Genomic DNA, 25,069 nt, shown 5'->3' with positions numbered 1-25,069 from the left:
TTTGGATGTTTATGGTCACAATGTAGAAGATGAAGAAAGAAGAAAGAAGATGAAGGCCTTCATCTTCTTTCTTCTCCTGGGAATACAGGGGGCAGCAGCAGGTCAGTTTGACTGTTATATTTCTGTCTTTTTATATGTCAGATTTATGTAATTTGAAAGACAAATGGACGGACTGTTTGCTCCCCAGAAATACGCTAAACATTTAGTTGTAATGGATCCTAGTACACTGTTAAAAAAACATCTTAAAAAAACAGTACTATTCCGGCAGCTGGGGCGCCAAAATAATACCGTAAAATAACAGAAAATAACTTCCTCATAAAAATACGGTTATTTTCAGTAATGAAAATACAATTTGTTGCCCTAATTTTACATGGGATTTTGCCTTTTTCAAGTGCTTTTAAACATTAAATTAGGAACATTTTAATGTGATTAAACAATGAAATTTCCTATAAACAAGGTCAATGAATGTGGCAATATGAATAATAATGCTTAAATTTACAGAAATATACAGTTAACAGTTGGGTTAAATAACATTATTTGATGTAAAAAAGTTATATATTCAATTATATTTGATGTAATACTACATTATACAGCACAAAATAATTTGATTTATCTTTCAAAACATGTCAAAAAACTAGATATTGGCTTTAAAATTACAATTCACTGTTAATTTTACATAATATCACATGTAAATTTAGATTTGAAGTGTAATTTAACATAAATTTCCTGAATATTTACTGGACTTTCAGTTTGAATTAAGTGTGCTCCCTGTAAGATTGTGGGTTTTATCTGTCACAAAACACCCAAAGAACCCTTATTAAACAAAACCCCTGATTATAATTACATCAAGATTATGTTAGTTCTTGATCATATGTTGTGTTTGAGCAGTTTGTAGATGTTTATTTTACTTATAAGACATGAGACATTGTTTCAATCATTAACATGGATTTTATTGACAAAAAGATAACCCTTCCTGGAACAATCCAAGAACAACTAACACTTATGCATAAACAAAAGCACGTAGAAAAAAGAATGTAATGCAAACACACATTTGAGCACAAAAGAAGGGGACGATGCCACCTCGAACGTTCATCTGCCTCCCCACATCTGGAGCAACGAAAAGGGGTATATTTGAGGCACATAACCTGCAGGTTTAGAAGTAGCTCTAGCTTTCTGAAAGTCTCACATTCAGGGCTGCTGCTGGCCATTTGGGTTCCCTTGGAGAAATTTGCAAAGTAATCATATGCAAAGAACAACTCGAGTAAAACAAAAGCCTCATTGTTATGCTGATTATACTTAACTGATAAGTATTGATATGTTGTAAGTTGTCACTTTAACACAAACTTTTACCAAAATAACTGAACGAATGGGACTGTGTTTGCAGAGCAAGCACCACAAGTGTCAGTGTATAGCCTATTACAATTTGATTTCATAGTGGTCAAGCAATTCCAAGTTAAATCTACTAAGCTGAGTTTGATATACTTGCCTTGCAGCACTGCATGGATGATCTTTCACCAACCTATCTCTTCCAGCGCGCTTTCCATTAGTGATGCGCGAATCATGAATGAATCGTTCAATACTCGAGAATCACTTTACTGACTCGTGAATCATGATTCACAAGCCCAACTGACTCACTGACTCATCCCTGTTGCTCTTAGCAAACTAATTTCATTAGTAGAAATATATCTAGCTTATAATTAAAACTGTGGGGAAAAAAACAACAGCCAGTTTCTTAACAAAAACATTTCTGCTCTGAACTGGAAGAAAAAACCCTGAGTAGAAGCTCACATCAAGACAATAGCTCCTCGGTTCACAGTAGCATCGCTCTGCTAACATGCTAACAACACATTTGAGTTACTCACCCCCTCCCTTCCTGTGCTGAATCATAGCGTAAGCGAATCACTCAGGACTCACTCACCCCCTCCCTCCTGGCTCGCAGCTTCTTCTTCTTCTTCTTGGTTGGCAACCAATGTTAAGGCGCATTACCGCCCCCTGGCTCACAGCTCAGTGGACATTTAGATGGGAAAATATATATTTGACACATTTGAGGAAAATACTACTAAAATAAAATAAAAATAAATGTTCCCTTTAGAATTCTTTTTGCTCTTTTTTGCTCCATAAAAATAGTTGTTTTTCTTTTTCAATCACTCATCTTAGCAGTAGGATATACATGACAAGAGAAACAAATTAAGTTTGAGTGAAAATGTACATTTTTTGCACTCTGGTCAACTGACTCAGTGACTCAAATGACTCAAAAAACCCGATTCACTTTGGTGAGTGACTCATTCAAACTCGATTCAGCAAAAATAATCAAGTTTACCATCACTACTTTCCACAGCCATACCCGCGACCTTGTGGTTGTTAGTTCACATTCATTGGCCGATGCTTAGCGTCATGTTATTATGTGTCCCAACATCCAATGGCATGTAACATTGTTTTCATGGCCACGCCCTCACCCCAGGTGCAGAGGCCTATTTCTGTTCAGGAATGTTGTGAATACTTTGAGATTTATATTAATTGCAATTCCTACCTCTACATTTATTTTTTTAAATATATAATTAGCACAGCGTGGCCGTGCAATGTTTTATATGTTTTTTTTAGTTTTTATTCCTATTAATTATATTTTCACTTGTTACCTCTGAATTATTGAAACAGACCTAGATGACATGAAATTTTCAGCAAAATTATAATTCAAATACTCCTTTAATTATTAATTATTCTCATTAATTGTCAATCATTTTATATATTTTTCCATAGTATTACATTTGAATTTAACAGATCAATCTCTCAAATAACAGACAAATATTTGTGAAATTATGATACATTTCTGAATGTATTTTTACAATCTAAATACAGTGGGGCAAAAAAGTATTTAGTCAGCCACCGATTGTGCAAGTTCCCCCACTTAAAATGATGACAGAGGTCAGTAATTTGCACCAGAGGTACACTTCAACTGTGAGAGACAGAATGTGAAAAAAAAAATCCATGAATTCACATGGTAGGATTTGTAAAGAATTTATTCGTAAATTAGGGTGGAAAATAAGTATTTGGTCACCTCAAACAAGGAAAATCTCTGGCTCTCACAGACCTGTAACGTCTTCTGTAAGAAGCTTTTTTGTCCCCCACTCGTTACCTGTATGAATGGCACCTGTTTGAACTCATCATCTGTATAAAAGACACCTGTCCACAGCCTCAAACAGTCAGACTCCAAACTCCGCCATGGCCAAGACCAAAGAGCTTCCGAAGGACACCAGGAAAAGTATTGTAGACCTGCACCAGACTGGGAAGAGTGAATCTACAATAGGCAAGCAGCTTGGTGTGAAAAAATCAACTGTGGGAGCAATCCTTAGAAAATGGAAGACATACAAGACCACTGATAATCTCCCTCGATCTGGGGCTCCACGCAAGATCTCATCCCGTGGGGTCAAAATGATCATGAGAACGGTGAGCAAAGATCCCAGAACCACACGGGGGGACCTGGTGAATGACCTGCAGAGAGCTGGGACCAAAGTAACAAAGGTCACCATCAGTAACACACTACAACGGCAGGGAATCAAATCCCGCAGTGCCAGACGTGTTCCGCTGCTGAAGCCAGTGCATGTCCAGGCCCGTCTGAAGTTTGCCAGAGAGCACATGGATGATACAGCAGAGGATTGGGAGAATGTCATGTGGTCAGATGAAACCAAAGTAGGACTTTTTGGTATAAACTCAACTCGTCGTGTTTGGAGGAAGAAGAATACTGAGTTGCATCCCAAGAACACCATACCTACTGTGAAGCATGGGGGTGGAAACATCATGCTATGGGGCTGTTTTTCTGCCAAGGGGACAGGACGACTGATCCGTGTTAAGGACAGAATGAATGGGGCCATGTATCGTGAGATTTTGAGCCAAAACCTCCTTCCATCAGTGAGAACTTTGAAGATGAAACGAGGCTGGGTCTTCCAACATGACAATGATCCAAAACACACCGCCCGGGCAACAAAGGAGTGGCTCCGTAAGAAGCATTTGAAAGTCCTGGAGTGGCCTAGCCAGTCTCCAGACCTCAACCCCATAGAAAATCTGTGGCGGGAGTTGAAAGTCCGTGTTGCTCGGCGACAGCCCCAAAACATCACTGCTCTCGAGAAGATCTGCATGGAGGAATGGGCCAAAATACCAGCTACTGTGTGTGCAAACCTGGTAAAGACCTATAGTAAACGTTTGACCTCTGTTATTGCCAACAAAGGTTATGTTACAAAGTATTGAGTTGTATTTTTGTTATTGACCAAATACTTATTTTCCACCCTGATTTACGAATAAATTCTTTACAAATCCTACCATGTGGATTCATGGATTTTTTTTCCACATTCTGTCTCTCACAGTTGAAGTGTACCTCTGGTGCAAATTACTGACCTCTGTCATCATTTTAGGTGGGGGAACTTGCACAATCGGTGGCTGACTAAATACTTTTTTGCCCCACTGAATGCATATGTACAAAAAAATATATTTAAAAAACAAGAAAATTGTGTTTTATTACATTTACAGTGATGTTATGTTATTTTACATTTGACATGTAAAATCACAGTCTACTTATGTAAATTTAATGATATTCCAGAAAAACAGTACAAAACTGTAAAATATACAGTAAGATACTTTTATATTACTTTTTTTTTTTTTTTACAGTGTAGATAATGTCAGTGTTTAGAAACAATCGATTATATTATACAGGTAATTAAATCGTCTGTTTATCTCTTCAATACCTAATAATAAACATTCAAGTTTAGATGAAGGCAAAGATTAAAACAAGGCGACTTATGTCCCAAACTATTTGATGATTTCCGGGTTTAAACCGTTCGTGACGCATTTTTAAGCGTTGTGACTCTGCTGTCTCTCCAAACAGTCCATCAAATAAAACATCAGTGAGGAGGTCTGATGATAATCTGGTAACAATAATTAAAACGTTTATTTTAAAAACTAAGTACCATTTTAATTTTCATGAGGGTTTAAAACATTTTCACACAACAGCTGCTTATTAAAGTTAACTAAAGTTCATTTAAGTATCTTTATAAATATTATTTTTATTTTACTATTATTTAAAAATTATTTGTTCAGTATATGAAGAGCCACATGTCATTTTATGCAGTCTATTAAAAGTTAAAAGACTCCTGCTTTGTATTGTCTTCAGTATTATTCACCAGTTTTATGCTTGTGAATATTTTCTGTTTGACATGCGCACACATATCGTAACTAACGAGTAGTTACACCCGGATATAAAGTTCACTGTTTTTCTGGCGTTATTGCTTAATTAACAGCGCAATGAGGTGACTTTTGTTGTGAGGTGTATAAATAAAATAAAATAGAATTCAGTTGAACTGAATTGAGATGCAAATTAAATCATTATTACTTAATAATATCAGATAGTTTATGTATGTAAAGTGCCAATACACTACACATACCATCACGAACTAATTTTTTGTATCACTGCTGAATGATCAATAAGAAGCTGCAGGTGAGAAATACCAGAAAAGTTTTGCAATTTATAAACAATCTCCACCAGGGAGCGCTAATGAGAAGCGTTTTAAACTAACAAATATTGTTGACTTTTGATAACTGAAAACTCAACTGAAAACCTGATTACAGAATAAACCATAAAATAACAATTGCTAAGATAATATTCCCCAAATAATAGTTACCTAACATTAGCGTTGGTTTTATTGATAATATTATCGATCAAAGATATTGGAAGTAAAACTTTCTGTAACAATTTTAAGCTTAAAAAAATCTATAAAAATAATATAAACAAAGAAGAAGCATCGATATGCTTCAATCAATTCATATAATTTGAAATATCAAAAATTGAAATGCAAAAGAGAACAACTCACTTCAGAGGTCACAGATTAAAAATAATATGTATTTTGTTTAACAATGAAAACAAAATAAAAATATAGTTAAATTAAAACCTATAATGCGTTCAAACCATCAATCATGAAAACTGAATTAAACCAAACTGAAGGATAAACACCAGTTTTAAAACTTTCTGTGAATAATCAGGTTCAAACTAGAATTTGAAGTTTTGAAGAAAAGAGGATCAGAAAAATTACATTAACCACTGAATATCTATTCATAAATCTATTTTGTGTTTATTGAAGGGACAGCAGGATTATTACAGGATGTCCTTAATGTGCTGTAGTTTTTCTTATTGTGTTATTTAAAAAATAAAAGAATTTATAAGTCTGTGTTCCTGAGATCTCACAACATTAACTGTTTCTTACAGTGACCCACTCGCTGAAGTATTTCCTTACTGGATCCTCTCAAGTCCCAAACTTCCCAGAGTTTGTGGTTGTTGGGATGGTTGATGATGTTCAGATTGATTATTATGACAGCAACACGGAGAAAGCTGAGCCCAAACAGGACTGGATTGCCAAGAACACAGATCAGCAGTACTGGGAGAGAGAGACTGCAAACTGTTGGGGTTCCCAGCAGTCTTTCAAAGCCAACATTGACACTGCAAAGCAGCGCTTCAACCAAACTGGAGGTTTGTTCATGTTTAATTTTTTACTGATATTTGCTGTTAATGTTTTCAGTGTGTTTTGTTTACAGTAGTAAACAGGTTTGCACACATATTAAATGTTTCATTCAGATTACAGATTAAAATTATTAACATAATAATTCATAATGAATGTAGAACTACAGTACAATAATCAAATAATAAAGATAAATTCATGATATTTGAAGTTTTCGGTTTATATTTAGGATTTTTTGCCTCTGAAACCTTGATGGTTGTTTTTGCTGCAATTTCTTAATAATCGATTATTCAGAAATTAATCTCCAGAAAATCAGCTGGATCTAAATAATCAGTCTGAGATGTATTTGTTTTACAATTATTGTGAACTAATATTTGACTTTTAATAAAAACAATCCTGGACTGAAACTCTCCTTCAGTGGAAGCTTCTAGAAAGACCTCAACATAGTCTGGTGTGTAGTTTTCCCGCAGTTATACGATTTTTTTTAGAACAATAGGAGGCTGCAGAGTTTCAGAGGATGGAAACTTAAACCCAGGATCAGGATCTGAGTTTGCTGCTCAGGATCCATCTTAGTGTGTTTGTCTGTTCCTGCAGCTCACAGGAAGTCGCTCCGTGTCTCAGTTCAGACGTCCCTCACAAATAATCACATGTTGTAATAAATTATAGAAAAAGAAAATATGTCAGACACCATCAACAGCATCTTAGGATGAAATAATTTATCATCTAGCTGAGATGTTAAATGTGCTGTGATGTCACAGTTATGACAACAGTTTTTCCAGATTCCATTAAACACATAATAATAATAATAATAATAATAATAATAATAATGTTATATTTAATACAAAAAGTAGAATCAAATAGGGTTGACTTTGTAACAGGCTGAAAGCAGTGGCGGAGCGGGTGGCTTACTGGGCTTAAGCCCGGGTTGTTTTGTCAGAAGCCCGGGGTCTTTTGGAGTGTAATTTTTTCATAGTTAGATGCCTGGCTGACAACTGTATAAAACAAAAACTACACACAATATTCGAAGCACATAGTGTACACTGTGGGAATTTACGACTGTGCGTAAATCCCCCCTAATATTGGTATGATCCGAGCTCAGACACTAAGCGACTGAGCGAGGGGGCGGGAGGAGCTGCTGCCTGCGAGTGCGCTGTTGGAGAAACGGAGCCAGGCAGACAGAGGAGAACTGAAGTTCGACCAGGTACCAAAGCAAATCATTTGTACTGTACAAATAATGTAAATATGACGGTGTATCACGAAAGATTGATATCAAACTGATCACTTGACCCATATTACGTTACTTGCTCTTCAAGTGAATCAACAAATGGCAAAATGAAAAGCCGAACAACAACAATGCTGTTTCTTTAGAGAGTCTCAGCTTACATGTGTGTTTATTTCATATTTTTAGTTGTTTCCCTCCACGGCTAAATAAATCGGTTTCAGTAATGCACTGATATACAAGAATGGACATAAGGGGCTTCTTTCAAAGAAAAAACTCTGGTAGTATTTTATATATTATGCTTTGTATGTTGTTCAGTATATTTCTATGCAAAACAAGAGGAACTTCAATACACAGCAGTATATTCACAGTTTAAACCAGATATTTACACACACTTTAGGGAAAACACAAGAACATTTTTTTACTGTACAACATCAATTTAGAGTAAACTTGTTTTGTTTTGGATAAATAAATATTGAAATATCTTTTGAATTAGTTAAATGTCAGAATAAAGAGAGACAGAGCTGTCTATTTTTTTTTATCACTTTCATCAAATTTAGGAGCACATATACACTAAGTTTATTGTTAATTAATAAGAAAACTCCAAAGATTCTATTCTGAGCTGAAGAAGCTTCTGATTGGTTAGTAGAGTCCATGTGAGTGAATTGGTGGCACAGCTGTGGATGCATATAAGGCAAAACACAAAGCCTGTTTCTTTGACATGGGAACATCAAGAGATGTCAACCAAAACACAAGAAAAAGAACTGTGGAGCTCCATAAGTGTGGCTCAATTTTGAATACAATTTGGTGCCATTTACAATTAAGAAATACAGATAGTTTCTCTCTTTACTCTTAAAGTTAACAAATATGTTTTTTATATTTATCAATCTAAAAAAATAAACATTTAGTCTGATTTGATGTTACAATTATAAAAGTGTTGTGTTTTTATCTGAAGAGTTTGTAAATATCTGGTTTCAACTGTATATTTGATGATTGTCAGCACAAAGAGGGAGAGAGAGGAACAGAGAGGGAGAGAGAGGGAGAGAGAGGAGCAGAGAGGGAGAGAGAGGAACAGAGAGGGAGAGAGAGGAGAATGAGGACAGAACAGAGATGAACAAGAGCAGGTGAGACACACATGTTAGTCAAATGGTTGTTTACCAAAAGTATCACTGTATCATAGGTACTCATGTATCTCGTACCTAGTGTTTCTTTTTAGGTTTGTTATTTTTCAAATTCTATATTTATTAAGTTATGCAGGCTTGTTTGCACAACAAGGCTAAATAATTATATAAACTTTTCTTAATCTAAATATTGTACTTTGGTAGAATTAAAAAAATAAGTGTAGTGCAGGTCTATGATGATTTTTAGTGCTACTATCATCTAGTTCTGATTCTGGTTCTGTCTTGGTTAAGTCCTCAGTAGTCCTGATTTTGAACTGTTGTAGTCCTGTTTTAATTCCGGATCAGTTCTGGGTCTGGTTGAATTGGGGTTTAGTCCTCATGTTTTGATACAGCCCTGACCTTGTTCTGCCTTGCTGCTTAATTAAAAAACTAGTTTAAGGTGTCCTGTATATGTGATATATATTTTTCCCAATATGAAGTCATTCTTTTTCGAACAAAACTCAAAACAGAGCCAATTAATCTTTCAGTCATTTCTAAACACCCCCCCCCCCCCCCCCCCCAATCCCACATGCATACTACCCTTTAGGGCTAAGCCCCGGGTGTATCATATGTCTGCCTCCGCCTCTGGCTGAAAGTAGAGACAGCTGAATGACCCGTTCACTGTCCACGGCCTCTTTATGAATGAATTTAACTAAATGCATGAAAATAAAACATTCAGCCCGTTTTCATGAGGAAATGTTTTCAGGATTATCTTTCATTAGCAGAGGTTCCATAAATAAATCGGTGACAAACTTAAAGCTACTCTGTGGAAAATAAATAAATATTTAACTTTTAGTTTTACTTCAATAGTACAACAGTTTGGTGAGAAGTAGATAGTTTGTGTTTCTTATTTTTGGTCTAACAGACAGACGTTTAACAGTTAACAGTTTCTCTAAATTTTACACTGATTTTTGTCCTATTTAAAAATAAGACCGTAAATATGAGTTTCAGTCTATGTTTAATATTTTTGGTCCCAGATTTAAAATTTAATGGGTTTTTTTTTTTTACTAATAAACAACAACCTGAAAATATAATCAAGGAAAGTAAATTGTTAAAATGTCTCACTTTTCCCATAAACTGGCTGAAGGTTGATTATTAAGGTGGTGTCGTTAAATCAGGACGCCGTAAAATTCAGCAAGAACCCTTCCAGAAAGCCTCCCTATGAGCGGTGAAAAAACCCACGGGTTGTTTTGGTCATTAAACACAGCTTTGGTCACTCATCTACGCAACATTTAAGAGCGGCGGAAAATAACAGCGTACTGGGCGGATCACTGAGCTGCTTTTTCCGGCGCTCAGTGACTAGTGATGTAATATTCAGGGTGGTATCAACAATACTGATCCGACACCGATACTTTGTACAAAAACTTAACGTGTTATTGTATTTCAAATTATAGCTTCATAATGATCACAGGACATCAGACTACTTGTTCTTATTGTTTAGTTATGAAGAATTATCATATAGTTGTGAGTTAATTGACGCTATTTGAACAGGTATATCTGGTCATTTAACATGTATATACTTGCCTGGACATTTCAACAAAAACATTCAACATTCACACTTTCAACAGGGGCAGTATTGTCGATATCAGCTCCAATAATTTCAAGTTATTCAGGCAGCTAATTGGGGGAGAGTAGTGAGCCATGACCACTATATCACTGTGATTGTTACTTTCCACAATAATTAGTTGACACAACAAAACACACTTTTCAGCTTTTCATGCTTTTTGAAACTCAGTTTTTTGGAGACCTGTGATGTAAATTCTGTCTCTAAAGCACACAAAAAGGTTTGGACATTTTTCATAGTGCATGTTTGAGGTTTATTCTTCCAAAGAAATTGTTGGAGCTATTTATTCTTTATTTTTGTTATTCTGAAATTTGTTGGTGTTTGTTGTTGGTTTGTTTATATTTTTGGGTTATTTGCAAGTTTATTTGTAGGTTAATATTTGCTTTGTTTTGTTTTGTTTTGTTTTGTTGTTTATCTTGCTAAGTCAGCCAGGAAGAACTGTAAGGTCTTTTTTTTATATATATAAATAAAGGGACTGGTATAGGACCAGAATGCACTGGGGTGGGCCTATGGTTTTTTACCAGAGCAGGAGAAGCAGCGGGGAGGAACAAAGATGGATCTTTGTTATTGCTTTCCAAACTGGAAAAATAAACAATAAAATGCAACTTTCGAGTTTGATAGTTGGACTTCTTTTGCCTGCATACAAAACATTACTACAGTGCAGCAGTGCCTTGTGAATTTTAAGCTGTAGGATGTTTGGTTGGACAAAGGGAATCCCCACTACAGAAATAATTAACACAGTTCAGCGGCTACATACTGAACATGAAGGATAAAAGCAAAGTATCAATCCAGTCATGCTAGTATTGATCCGTAACCAATACCAGTGTTGGTATCAATACTATCGATATTTGGATCGACCCGCCCACCTCTCTCAGTGACAGCTGTGAGCGTTTTCTTGACTCATGCAGGGCCTCCCCATGTTTCTCCTCCACTTAATCTACACTCCAATCAAAGGAGTGCAGACAACACCAGCTCATCCCACATTCACTTTGTTGCCGCCTATAAGGAGGTGTTTTTGCGAGATTTTCATGGACATTCACAGCGTCCTGATTTATTGATTAGCAATTTTAATATAATTTATTAACCAAACGGGCTGGAAAAGTGTGGAATTTGAACCTAGATGGTGTGTAACTCCACATGTTCATATAAAGAAAATACCTGTGATGATGCACCGAGACGTTTCTCGTGGCTTTGAGAGCAGCGATGTTATAAAAGCAGGAATGACTCCTCGTGTCGCTCTCACCTGTAGACTGTCGGCTCTCATCACAGCATCAGCGGCGCTCAGGTTCCTACTCAAAGACGCTCACAGATCTCTGTGCTACACATCCAATAATATCATTAATGTGAATGTTTTAATATTTTTAGTGCAAAATCTGATCTGGTCACAGCGCTGAAAAACACCAAAGTGTCCCAGCATGGAGTCGAATTCAAGGTCTGAGTTATTGTTTCAGTCCTCTGCTCTTAGTAAATGTAATAAAAAATGACAACATGGTTGTAAAATCTTAGGGGAACCTTTTTCACCTTTTTGTCAGGTCACAGCACAAGAAATTAACTGTCCATCCATTCGCTTCCACTTATCCTTTTCAGGGTCGTGGGGGGCGCTGGAGCCTATCCCAGCTGTCATAGGGCGAGAGGCGAGGTCGCTAGTCCGTCGCAGGGACAACACACAGGGACAGACAACCATTCACACTCACATTCACACCTAGTGGCAATTTGGATTATCCAATTAACCTATCACCCCAAGCTGCATGTCTTTGGACGCTGGGAGGAAGCCGGAGCACACGGAGGGAACCCACGCAAACACGGGGAGAACATGCAAACTCCACACAGAAAGATCCCGGCCTGATGGTGGAATTGAACTCAGGACCTTCTTGCTGTGCGGCAACAGTGCTAACCACTGTGCCACCGTGCTACCAGAGAACTTAACTGATTTATCAAAAATTATTTCTTGCATAGTCATCAATGATGACATGAAGCATTTGCTGGAGCCTGAAATACTGTAAGTAGAACTCCAGATTAGATTAATGTCACATGATCATATTAAACAGACACCTCTAGAAAAACCTCAGGACAGTCTGGTGCTTAGTTTCTCACAGGCTGATGACGGCTGCAGAGTTTCAGAGGATGGAAAGTAAATCTAGAATCAGGATCTGTGTCGGCTGCTGAGGATCCAGCTTAGTGTGTTTGTCTGATCCTGCAGCTCACAGGAAGTTTCTCCACCTACAGCAGCATAGATAACCTGTGCAGTGATATCTCTGCAGGCAGGACGTAGATGTGCTAACGGGAGAAAATTAATTCTGTTTTTTCCCAGTGTCTTTCTGTAAAATCTACATTGTTAATGATGATTTGTTTTAAAAATCTTCCACTGAGACAAAAGCAGCCATAAATGTAGATCCTCTATATGTTGATCACGTCTCTGTGTCAGTGTAAGACTTTAGTGCAGCCTCTCTCTGGTTCACTGCAGTCTTTGTCTCTGTGTTTCTGTCAGGTGTTCACATTGTCCAGCGGATGTACGGCTGTGAATGGGATGAAGAAACAGGTGAAGTGAATGGATATCGCCAAGACGGCTATGATGGAGAGGACTTCATAAGCTTTGACCTGAAGACAGAGACATGGGTCGCTCCAAAACAACAGGCTGTCATGACAAAGACGAAGTGGGACAGTAACAAAGCTTTGATCACACAGTATAAGAATTACCTCACCCAGATTTGTCCTGAGTGGCTGAAGAAGTATGTGAACTATGGGAGGAGCTCTCTGATGAGGACAGGTAAAATCTATGACCAGAATTAGATTGTTAACCAAAAGTTATATGTCTCAGTTTATTACTTAATATGATATTAAATTAACCTTTATATGCATGAATTATGAAAACCTCAATCAGAGCTTTTTTTTCTTGAGTATTTTTATTCATCTTAAGGCATGAAAAAAAAATTTTTGAACTTCATTTTTTTAAACATATACTTTTCATTTTCAAAGAGTATTTTTACATGTCCACTTAGTTGTACAACAAACATTTTGACTTATGAATTTGACAAATGAATAATTAATATACACTGTGTAAAAACTATAACATAACAAAAATATATTTTAAAATATATTTTAAAAATATTTTATAACAGTATAACAATATATGTAACAACTATAACCCTGCCTATTGGACTCATCAGTGTCCAATGTAGTGGTTTATGTGCAAGTTTACCATCAACACTGACACAAATACAAGAAAACAGATTTTGAATAGTTGTCCACTGTAGTGACCCCTAATGTGAAAGGGTTAATATAATTGCACTTCGCGTGGCATTTTGACACATTTTTTAAATTTAATTTAATTTAATAAACTACATCACATCAAAAGAAATTGGTATGGTTTTAATAATAATAATAATAACAATAATAATAATAATAATAATCTTTTAAAGTTGCTCCTGGTCGTCATAGCAGATCATCTTCCACAGTTTTAGCTCTGATATACTCATTTCTAATCCTTCTCACTCCTTATGATAATTTTAATATCTCTCCAGTTCGTCCCTCACTGTCTCTCCTCCAGAAGTCTTCCTCCTCTCCAGTCACCTGCCACGCTACAGGTTTCTATCCTAACAGAGCCGAGATGGTCTGGAAAAAAGATGGAGTGGAGCTTCATGAGGGTGTGAACAAAGGAGAGATTCTCACCAACAATGACGGGACCTTCCAGATGAGTGTTGACCTGGATGTATCATCAGTCAAACCTGAAGACTGGCACAGATACAGATGTGTGTTTCAGCTCTCTGGTGTGAACGAGGACATCGTCACCAGACTGGACAAATCAGAGATCAAAACCAACAAGGGTAAAAGTGATGAAGGTAGGAAACATGCATTTAGTTTACTGTAAAAACCGTGCAGTTCATGTGGTTTTATTTGAGTTTGATGAAAAGTTTAATTCCTCCCCCGTTGTATACAGATTTATATTAAATATTTTTAATACTGATACTGATTTGTTAATTTCTTAATAAATATTAATATTTAAAGTTTTGAGCGCTCTGATTTAAATTATTGTCCACTTTGCTGTCTTTTCACTGTTTATTTAAATTTGCGAGTATCTTTGATATTCTTTCTGTCAGCTTCTGTCAGAATAATTTTAAGACCTAAATCAGTTTAGACCAAGTTGTGTTTTTCCACCACATTTTTTCCTTGCTGAACATTGATGAATATAAAACATGTTCATGTGTGGCCACTGATTATCTGACTAATGGACAGTTTTAGAAGATTAAATAGTAAATGGGGGAAAATGTATATTTTGAAACATTGCTATGTTCAAATTTATTGGCAATGTATTGAAATTAAATTAAATGGCAGAACTTTTATTGTTGGAATGAAAACAAAAATTAGTGAGACAAATATTTAGTGACCATAAACGAAGCTCTTGTACATGATTGTTATCTGATTGGAAACTTTTTGTTCTCACCTTTTGTTTGTTCTGTGATCCACAGGAATCTTCCTGATCATCCCTGTTGTTGTTGCTGTGGTCGTTCTTGCTGCCATCACTGTGATCGCATTCATTATTTACAAAAAGAGGACAGGTGAGAAACAAACTTCCTGGATTTTTCTTGTATAATGCAACAACAATGATGACATAGTACAAACAATAATAATGATAGTAAGAGTAATATGACTTAATTGAAGTCATTATTAACAGTTTTCAAAAGAAAACAAACAATGCACACAGGATTAAACAGGTAACAACCAAAAGCAGTGTAAGCTGAGTCCTCAGATTAATATTTAAGTATTTTAACACTTTCTCTGCCAGCAGGATGATCAGACTCTTTTAAATCCTCAATATATTACAACGATATTCATTAATCATGCTTGTTGTGTTTCATAACTTGCCCCTTCATTTCTCTGCACTTGTAGATTTTTGTCCAGTTACTTCACTTTTTCTTCTTGTCTGTTATTTACTTTTTCTGCATCATTTTTCTTTCTGTCTTTGTGTTTTGTTTGTTTTTTGTTTTTGTTTTGTTTTTTACACCTGAGCTACAGTTTGTGTCAGGGAACAAAATAACCACCAACTCAGTTATTGAAACCCAAACATTGTTTCTCTTTTCTTAACCATCAACTCTGCCAAACAAACACATCCTGAGGTACACCTTTACCTGCATTAGAAATGTGTACGTTCTCTACCTTCAGTCGCTTTACTTATAAATTTAACACGAGCACATTTTGTGGGAAAAGTCAGAATATATCTATAAACACATTAGTGAGTAAGCCCAGTGTCTATGTTTTTAATTTTAGAAATTAAATTAATGCTTTTGTCCAGATTACAAAATAAAAACATGAAATTATGTTTCCTGCCTTGTATAATACGTGAAAAAATTGTGTTAACATTTATAACAAATTATTAAAATGATGCATTTTTTCCTTTTTACTTCAGAGAAACGTCCCCCATCTCGTAAGTTAAACTTTGTCCCTTTTCTCTAATCTCTTGTCTACACTAAATTAAAAAGGGTTTCTGTACTTTAATCTAAACAGTCTTTCAGGGCTGTTTCCTGTTGTGTTCGATTGTTGTAAAAGTGACAGATGAGAGCAGGATGTGGACTAACATTGTGTTTCTGACCTATAGCTGTAGAGAGCCAGGAGCAAATGCTTCCTCAAGCCTAAACCACAAACAGCTCTGCACACAGTGAGTTACTTCATATTTGTGTCTCATGTTTTAGCTTTCTTTTTAAAACTTATGTAAAATAGTGGCTGTAGTAAAATCTCCTGTTTAAATATATCCAAAAAAAAGTGCTTTAGTATAACTTTACATCATATAAGAGAAAGACGCTTTCAAAATAACGTTTCATGAAATGATTTAATAAAATTAAAACAAATGTGTTAATTCCATTCAGAAACATATGAAGTAAATACTCGATTGAATCAGAATTTTAGATCTTAATGAAACTGTAAGTAGGTTATTTGTGGATCTGAACAATCCTAACATTTATTGTGTTTCTTTTTATCTCTGTAGGTTTGGAGCTGAAAGAAGATGTGGTTCAGCTCATTCTTCTCCATAAACTAGAATTCATTGATTGTTCACATCATAAAATCTGTTTAAAAAAAAATCTAAAATATAGTTGCAGATGCTGGTTAATCAAGAAGTTTGAAAATGAGCTGGCAAATATTTAACATAAACATCATAATGGTGAAATGAAATTATTCTGAATTTGTTGTTTTCAGTTTAAAAAAGTCTTTCTTTGAAAGATTTAACAAAGATGTGACCGCCTGGAGAGACATGAAACAATGGAATCATTACAGCAGTTGTAGTACAATCATAATTAAGCCTTTGTATGTTCATCTTAACTCAAAAATCCAATAGTTTAGTTTTTCTGGGGTTTTCTTGTAAATTGTTGCATCACTCATGAATGCTGAGATTCCCTCACTCTCAGTGATAAACGAATCATAATATTTTTCAAATTTTGTACATGTTTACTTGTGTATTTCGTAAAATTAGATTTAAAAGACAATCTTGTGTTGAATTCCAGGAGACCTTAAAAGATTTTTCTGTATGTCTGAATTTTTTTCTTAATTAATGAAGATGTTGTTTATTCTCTGTTGTTTGATTTAAGATAAGTTTTGAGTTTTTTGATTTTAGAGTTTAGTTCAAGTTGAGATTCTGGAGGGTTGTGTGGGTTATGTTTTTAACACATTGGTAGATGTGTTTCTGCTTATAGTTCAGGATTTTTCAAGGTTTTCCTCATTTGTCTGTAAACTTTAAAAAATTAATTAGTAGAATATGTATCAGTAAAACGGCATTGCTCTTTCTCTCCTTTTCGTACTTTGGTTGTCAATAAAGTCCCAAATAATCCAAATTGCTGTGACTTTTTTGTTATAAAATGTAAACTTAGCTACAGTTTCATAAATACGGCCTAAATATTAATGGACTAGATACAATATAACTTGTGATAGTAGCTCAGTAAGTTCAGGTGTCATAGTGACAGCTCAGGTCCATTAAGTGTCCTTGTGACAAAGGACCCCACGGACACAGCGTTGCAAGATGGTTCAATGTTTATATATTTTTTTGTCTCCACTCTTTTGGTTGTGCAGCTTTGCAGCGGCTGTCTCTAGCACAGTATACAGCAAACCGGGGGTATTGACCAGCCAACCCCAAGAAGTGACTCACCTCCTTTTTGGTCTTGGGATGCCCTGCCTGCCTCCTAAGTGGTACTCCAGATACTGTACCTCCCTCCATCAACACTTCTTTGGGTTGGCCATGAGACCCGCCTGCCTCAGGGACTCCAGGACTGCACCTGCTCCACATTCTCTGCCCAGGTGTCACTGTGTATGATGACATCATCCAAAAAGTAACAGAATATGCAGCGTGAGGGTGCAGCACCCAGTCTAAAAGGTGCTGGAAGGTGGCAGGGACTCATCCAAACAGAAGTGTGACAAATTGGTACAAACCAAATGGATGAAATTTGACTGAGTCTAGCCCCTCTGTTGTACAGGCGCTGCTGATGTTCCTGGGCCTGGAGCAAATTTTCTCCCAGAAAATATGAAGCTTTGCTCTCTGGTCCAAAACATATTGAATCTCATTCTTCTAGAGTTTAGTTCAAGTTGAGATTCTGGAGGTTTGTGTGGGTTATGTTTTTAACACATTGGTGGGTTTGTTTCTGTTTATATCAGTAAAACTGCATTGCTCTTTTTCTCCTTTTTGTACTTTTGCTTTTCAAAAATCCCAAATAATCCAAATTTCTGTGACTTTTTTTTTAAAAATAAAATGTACACTTAGCTAAAGTTTCATGAATCCAGCCCAAATATTAATGGATTAGCTACACTTTAACTTGTGATAGTAGCTCAGTAAGCTTAGGTGTAATGATGCCAGCTCCAGTCCATTAAGTGTCCTTGTGACAAAAGTATTGTGTGTGTGTTGTATTGTGGTTCGATGTTTGCTTTTGTGGATGTTTATTTTTTTCATTTGGTTTACCAACACTAGACTTGACAATTTGCATATGATGAAGGAACTGACCTCACAGCCCATTGTTCATTCAGTGGGCTGGTTTCAGCTATTGTGTAAATGTACTGTTTATAAGATTGGGGAAACCTGCAGTCAGCTGAGACTGAAGAAGTCACTTGGATGAGTGACGAAATGTTTCTCCCACTGAAAACTCTACATCCAGATGAACAGAATCAACCTTTTGGGAACACCACACTTTATAGACTTGTGCTTTCCAGAATGGTCGCCTGAATCAGGTAGAGTATAAAAGAAGCCCACCTGCTTTTAGAGGGGTTGGGTTCTTTGGCATGTGTTGGCACGTAAACTCATACTTTATTTAATAAAGACTACCAGAACTAACAGAAAGTCTTAAAATCCAACATTATATTTTAATTTTTATATGTAAATACATAATATCCAGTCTGTAGCCTTTCGGTTTAGACAATAATACATAAATATTGCCTCTTTATTTGTTTTTTTTTGTTTTTTAAATAAAATTCAACATTTCTGATTTTAGGAATTGATCGTTTCATTATTTTATCATTGCAGCAACGTTGCAGAAAGAGAAGAACACACAGCTATTCCAGCTGATTTTGCTGGAATAGGTTTCCAGATGAATTTGTGGGTGGATTAATAATTGCATCTGGATTACTTGGGGAAGTTATTTGTATATGAGTGTAAACACGAGCATAATTTAAATTACTTTTAAAATGGATTTAGTAAGAATGTGATTAAGTATAAATAACTTCAGAAAATATGTGATAATTGGTGTGACACAAATATACATGATTTGGATTAGACGGCCTACAGTGACGTAGTGGTTAAAGACACAGAGCCCACAGACTACACACCACTAGCTCTTTGTTTCTGAGGTCATTCTGCCTGATAAGTCTCACTTTCCAAAGAAAACCTAAGTTCCCTTTTTTTGCCTGGTTACTATTAAGATGCAGCCAGCTTTGAATTCCTATTGGTCAGAGAGGAGCTACTGCGCATGCGGCAGTTTCATTTTCACTGTGGCGGAGTCTAAACAATAAAGATATATTTCTTTTCCTTCTTTGTTACAGTCAGGTGTATTACCACCACCCACTGAATTCTGCTGCTGACTCACATCTCAAAACTCCAAATCTTATAAATGAGAGCGAGAGAGAAATAAATTTATTGGATATTGTGGCAAATCCTACTCAAAAAACAAATTAAAAAATGTCAGACGAGGACAAGAGAAACAGAACTAGTAAAAAGTCTTAAAATCCCAAAACATACAACATTGTTTTTATATTCCAAATGTATAATATTATGTCTGTAACCCTTGGATTCAGGCAATAATACTTAAATATTGTGGTTTATGTGTTTTCATACATAGTTCTACATTGCTAAAGTTTTCTCATGTTAATCATTATTAGCTTCATTTCTTTATCATTGCAGCAATGTTGCAAAACCAGGAAGACAAAAAGCCTTGAAGACCTGGCGCTTAAATTAGATAACAGCCTCTTTGTTTGTGTGCCAACGCTTGCAAATCAAACCAGATCCAGCTTCATAAACACAAAAACGAAACCTAACAGAGTCATCACGTGGTTTCTCAGAAAGCGGCACAGATGGAGTGCTGTTTGAGTCCAGTGGCGGCGCTCTAACACCGTGAATGATCAGAAGATTTGTTGAGGCTTATGTCATTTCTTTGTTTGCAAGTCACAGCCCAGAAGAGCATCAGCTGGGTGTGTCACAGTGACTATACACACACCAGTATCTGTGTGAGGGTGATGCTGTGTGAATCTAAGTTTAGGAGGGTCACAAAGAAACACAACCTGAGGTGTGTTGTGTTTTTATAATCTCTCAAAATAAAAACACAAAATGCATCATAACTCTGTCTGATTTTAGGTGGATTCATTTGTTCTGGTGTGAAAAGCATGTCAGAAGCACAATATACTTCTTCCCACTTTAAAGACAGGAGAAATTAAAGAATGACAGAAGCTGTAAGTTTACATATGGAGGTAAATTAAAAGATAAAGAGGCAAATCTCAAATTTAAAAGATGTGATGTTGCTGGAAGCTAAATGAGATCACTCACTTTGTTCATTTGTTCTTTGACATTTCACGTTCTCTGAATTCATCTTAAAAACCTGCTCGTTTTCTCTACATAATTAAAGCTTTAGTTCATCGTCATCATGTTATAATGCTGAAAACAACCTCTGTTGAACTGGCTACTTTGCTGCTTTTCTGAGATAAAATATGAGAATCTCTGAATATCGGGCACCTTTACTCTGACTGCTTTCTCCTCACATTGCAGCATTTAGTGTCTAACCTTACCCAAAGTTATTAAGTGTATACGTTTTTCATCACTACGTGTTTTTCTCTGGTCTGTCTATCCCAATATTTTAGAAATAAAATCTTTTCTTTTTTGCTTTGGTTTTTATATTTGACAGCTTTGTTGACTTTTCTAGACTTTAAATCATATTATAAGCTCATGAAATACAACAGTTACAAGCACATTACACCTCTGAGTATGTTCTAGTTAAAGAGTCAGCATTATCTGATCTTGACCTCTTCTCATGTTTTCAGTGTGCAGGCTTTCATGTCACAAACTCTCAGGTTAAACAGAGGTGGTGACCCCTGTGGTTTGCCAAGCTTTAAACTGCTGAACTGTATTTAATGGACCTCAAACAGATAACACTGTCTAAAATTTATTTGTAAGCAGTATTTATACTATAAATACTGCTTACAAATCAATAATCTCTTAAACTTCAATTATAATAAATATAAATCTTTTACTTATTTTGGTGCTTCGTGACTTTTATTTAAGCGTGATTTTGACTGCAAGACTTTTACCTGTAAAAACGTGTTTTTACTTTGGTATATTGTTGGATGCTAGTTTGTGGAACAATTCTTTTACACTTCTTTCACTTTGACTTTATCCCAAAAACGCGCATTTTAGGTTAACTGGTGATTAAATGAAGCATAGGTGTGGATGTGAGAGTGTATGGTTGCTCTTTCTCTCTCTCTGGGCGAGACCTGTTAGGGTGTACCTTATCTCTTGTCCCAAATCAGGTGGAATAGGTTGCAAGCTAAATTTGTGGGTGGATGAATAATTGTATCTGGATTGCTCTGGGAACTCAAGGTTAATTGCATAGTTGTGTAAACATGAGCATAATTTAAACTACTTTTAAAATGGCATTAGCAAGAATATGATTAAGTACAAATAACTTCAGAAAATATGTGATAACAGCTGTGACACAAATATACATGACTGGTATGTGTCTTTAATCATTACGTCACTTTAGGTCTCTGATCAAAATCACAGATTACGCGCTACTAGCTCTTTGTTTCTGCCTGAAGCGTTTCACTTTCCAAAATAAATTAGTAAATAAATAAACCTCGGTTCTCTCATTTTGCCTGGTTACTGGTGAGGCGCATCCAGCTTTGAATTCCTATTGGTCAGAGAGGAGTCACTGCGCGTGCGGACTCAGAGGCTGTAGTTTCATTTTGTGGCAAAATTCAAACAATAAACGGTTGTATTAATTTTTTCTTCTTATGTTGAGAGAATTGAATTGAAGATGAGGACGTTTATGATGCTGCTTCTTTACTGGACAGCGTCTGTGTCTGCAGGTAAGCTTCATAAAATGAAACTGTTCTTTAGAGATAGTGTTGCTCTCAGGTGGCTCAGGTGTTACTGTAAACAGACTCTCGGCTTCCACATATTCAAGATTCAAAGTTTATTTTTATTTCGCACTTTGTTTGTTTTTGTTGTTGTTGTTGTTGTTGTTTTTTTACAGAAGTACAAAGGCTTCAACAAAATGTTGCTTCTCATCAGCCTCCACGCTACAATGATCAGTAAAAGAAATAAAATACAGTAATAACAAATCTAAAATAAGGATTGTTAGTGCAAAGTCTTCAAGCATCCTACTGGTTCTGCAGCTGATGCTCCGTCTCCTCTTTCCAGATGCTGGAGTGAGAACAGGCCGTGAGAGGGCTGGTTTGGGTCCCTGATGTTTGTTTGTAGCTGTTTGCAGAAAGCCTACAAACAGCTACAAACATCAAAACCTAAATGAGTGTTGGTTTACAAATTATTTTTGTTGAAATTAAATTTCTAATTGTAGAAGAAGAAAAATTTAAGCTGCTCATAATGTTTTATGGTGTAAGTTGTAATCTGCACAATACTAAAAAAAAATTATTTTACTGGCAGCCTATGGTCAGGTTAATGCCATAATAAGGACTGCAAATCATTACTGATACATCATGAAAGTATAACCAAACCAAAATGACCTACAAACAACAGTTTTTACAAAACAATATTGTAGTTACAAAATGTAAGTTTTTAATATAAGATGATCAGAAAAGATAAAACATTGATTCATAAATCTTTTTTTTTGTATTTATAGAGGAGACACTACCCACATAGCAAAATTGGTATGGCCCGGATCTGTCCCACACAATGTGCTTACACGTGGCCCACATACCGCAAAGAATGACGGCGGTTTGGTGGCCCAGATCTGGTTCGCCAGAGGTGGCCCACACATGGGCCAGCACAAGGCCAGTTGCAGACACACTGGTGCTCCTTTGCTGGCCCAGAAGAGTTTCAACTCTGGCCCCAGATGTCAGCCTAATGTGTACCTTAATTAAGCCATGTAATAAAAACATGTGCATGATAGTGCAAAAGTAACATGACAAAACTCTGTTCAGACAGTGAATGAACAGATTCTTATACAACGCTTTTCACGTTCCCAGATTATTGAAAGTGGTCTATACAACATGTCACATTCACCCAACCACACGCTTTCTCTAAACTGAGTGCTTCCTAACTACATTCACACTCTTGACACGCAGACTGGAGGAGCCAGGGATAAAACCGCTAACCTTCTGAGCAGTAGGTGACCTGCTCTACCTCCTGAGTTACAGCCACCCACTGGCAAAAATGAGTAAACCGTCACTAGGTTTTGTATAGTGTACACTACAAACCTGTCAAACCTGTATTTGAAACGTTGGCTACTACAGCAGTGTAGTATTGCAACATGGCATTTGGGTCTCCTAACTAAAATAGGAAAATAGGAACATAAATAGTGCCATCATTGCCAGACCTGACCCACATCTGGTTGACATACACCCTGCCATGACACCAGTCAGTCAGAAGTGCCAGCTCGATGCCGGATCCGGGCCAGACCCGTTTTCTGTGAGCCTGAGCCACATACACCAAACCACAATCGGGCCAGATGTGGCATGCCATCACATAAACAGCGCCATCTATGCCAGGCCTGGCCCATACCTGGATGACATACGTCTTATCATGCCAGAAGTCAGCCAGCAGTGCCGGCTTCACACCAGATCCGGGCCAGACCTGCTTGCTATGTGCAGGGCTGGACTGGGACAAAAAATCGGCCCGGGCATTTTGACTAGAGACCGGCCCACCAGGATAAAGATTGAAAATGTGACGTCATTCAGGGGTAAAACCGCAAAGGATTCTGGGAACTTGTGGCAAGAGGTACTAGCGATAAAAAGAAACCCAAAAAATGCCAAGAAGCTGTTGTATTATTAACTGCAATAGCTGGTCGCATGACAGCCACGGGAAGCCGACGGGTAAAGAGATCGTTTTTTTTTTTATCGGATTACGTCGCTGAAGAGAAATTTTTTAAGCCATGTTTCCGAAGTAAGAGCCGACGGATGGTCTGGATATACCAAATATAACGTCTCAGAACACTCCAGCTCACATGTTAGTCTGCTCCAAGCATTCCCACAAAGGTCAGAGTTTTGTTGTAGTTAATGCGTCATTTTTCTTAACATAATTGGTGATATAGGTTACAAGCAAGTCTGGCGCTGAACAGAAATTGTCGCGCTATGCTCCTTTATTTATTGTGCATAAATAGTAAATTATCCTGACACAATATTGCGTTTCGCTTCTGTTATTATGGTACATTGACAAAAACATATACTTTTATTCACAGGATAAAACAGTTTTTTTGTATCACTAATTGCCCAGTGCGATTACAGCATACAATATTATTGTCACTGCTACATTTCTGTGATGCTACCAGAAATTATTTCCACTACTAATTAATTACCGTTGAGCTCAAAGGTCCTATTAATAAACGGTTAACGAATGTGTATTTATGAGGACGATTTGTGAGACTGGTAAACTTATGATATGTACGATGGTCTTTCGTTCTACACGGTGCATTTCAAGGTCCTGCACCCATCTGTCGGTAAACTGTACCTGGGCTTGTTGCAGTGATCTGAAGTTACTAAACTTCACGAGTGTATGCACTCACTCCAAGAACCTTATAATTATAAATTTGAGCGTGGTGAAAGTTGAGCAGCACGCTGACGTCTTTTGTCCACTCTGGGTGCTCGTAAGGGTCTGACCCTTTCACTCCTTTGATTTTTTCCTCGTATTTTTCTTTGTCTTTTCGTCGAGTCTGTCTTTGTATGGACCGGCATTGTTCTCCTTTTGTTTTGTACATTCCTTTTTTGTGCGGCAAAGAAAAAACAAGAAGGTATTGGAACCGGAGAATGAACGTTTTGCGGTGCTGCAAACGCTTGCATTTGATGCGGTACTTGGATTGTTTTGCCACGAGTTCCCGGCATGCAATGCGCGAAAATCACGTGATTGCTAAACAAGGGGGCGGGTGCATCCAGCCTCCTCGGCTGTAATTGGTCCAGCCCAGAGTCGATCATGACCAATTGGCCAATCCAACACCTT

The 25,069-nt window shown here is 36.7% G+C and overlaps 2 protein-coding genes across 2 annotated transcripts in view; both read left to right on the top strand.

Moving 5' to 3' along the window:
• LOC113015384 (major histocompatibility complex class I-related gene protein-like) overlaps positions 1-25,069 on the top strand; it is a 74,417-nt gene that overhangs the window by 32,122 nt on the left and 17,226 nt on the right. The window lies entirely within an intron of this gene.
• Positions 50-17,264, top strand: LOC113015382 (class I histocompatibility antigen, F10 alpha chain-like). The gene is given in 8 exon segments (XM_026157402.1): positions 50-101; positions 6,251-6,511; positions 12,932-13,210; positions 13,965-14,282; positions 14,910-14,999; positions 15,848-15,865; positions 16,037-16,096; positions 16,424-17,264. Coding segments are annotated over 8 exon segments (1,236 nt in total). The 3' UTR covers positions 16,582-17,264.

Source organism: Astatotilapia calliptera, chromosome 22 (genome assembly GCF_900246225.1).
Source record: "Astatotilapia calliptera chromosome 22, fAstCal1.2, whole genome shotgun sequence".
NCBI lineage: Eukaryota > Metazoa > Chordata > Actinopteri > Cichliformes > Cichlidae > Astatotilapia > Astatotilapia calliptera.
Note: the sequence above shows the minus strand (reverse complement) of the source record. Positions and strands in the feature narration are given on the sequence as shown.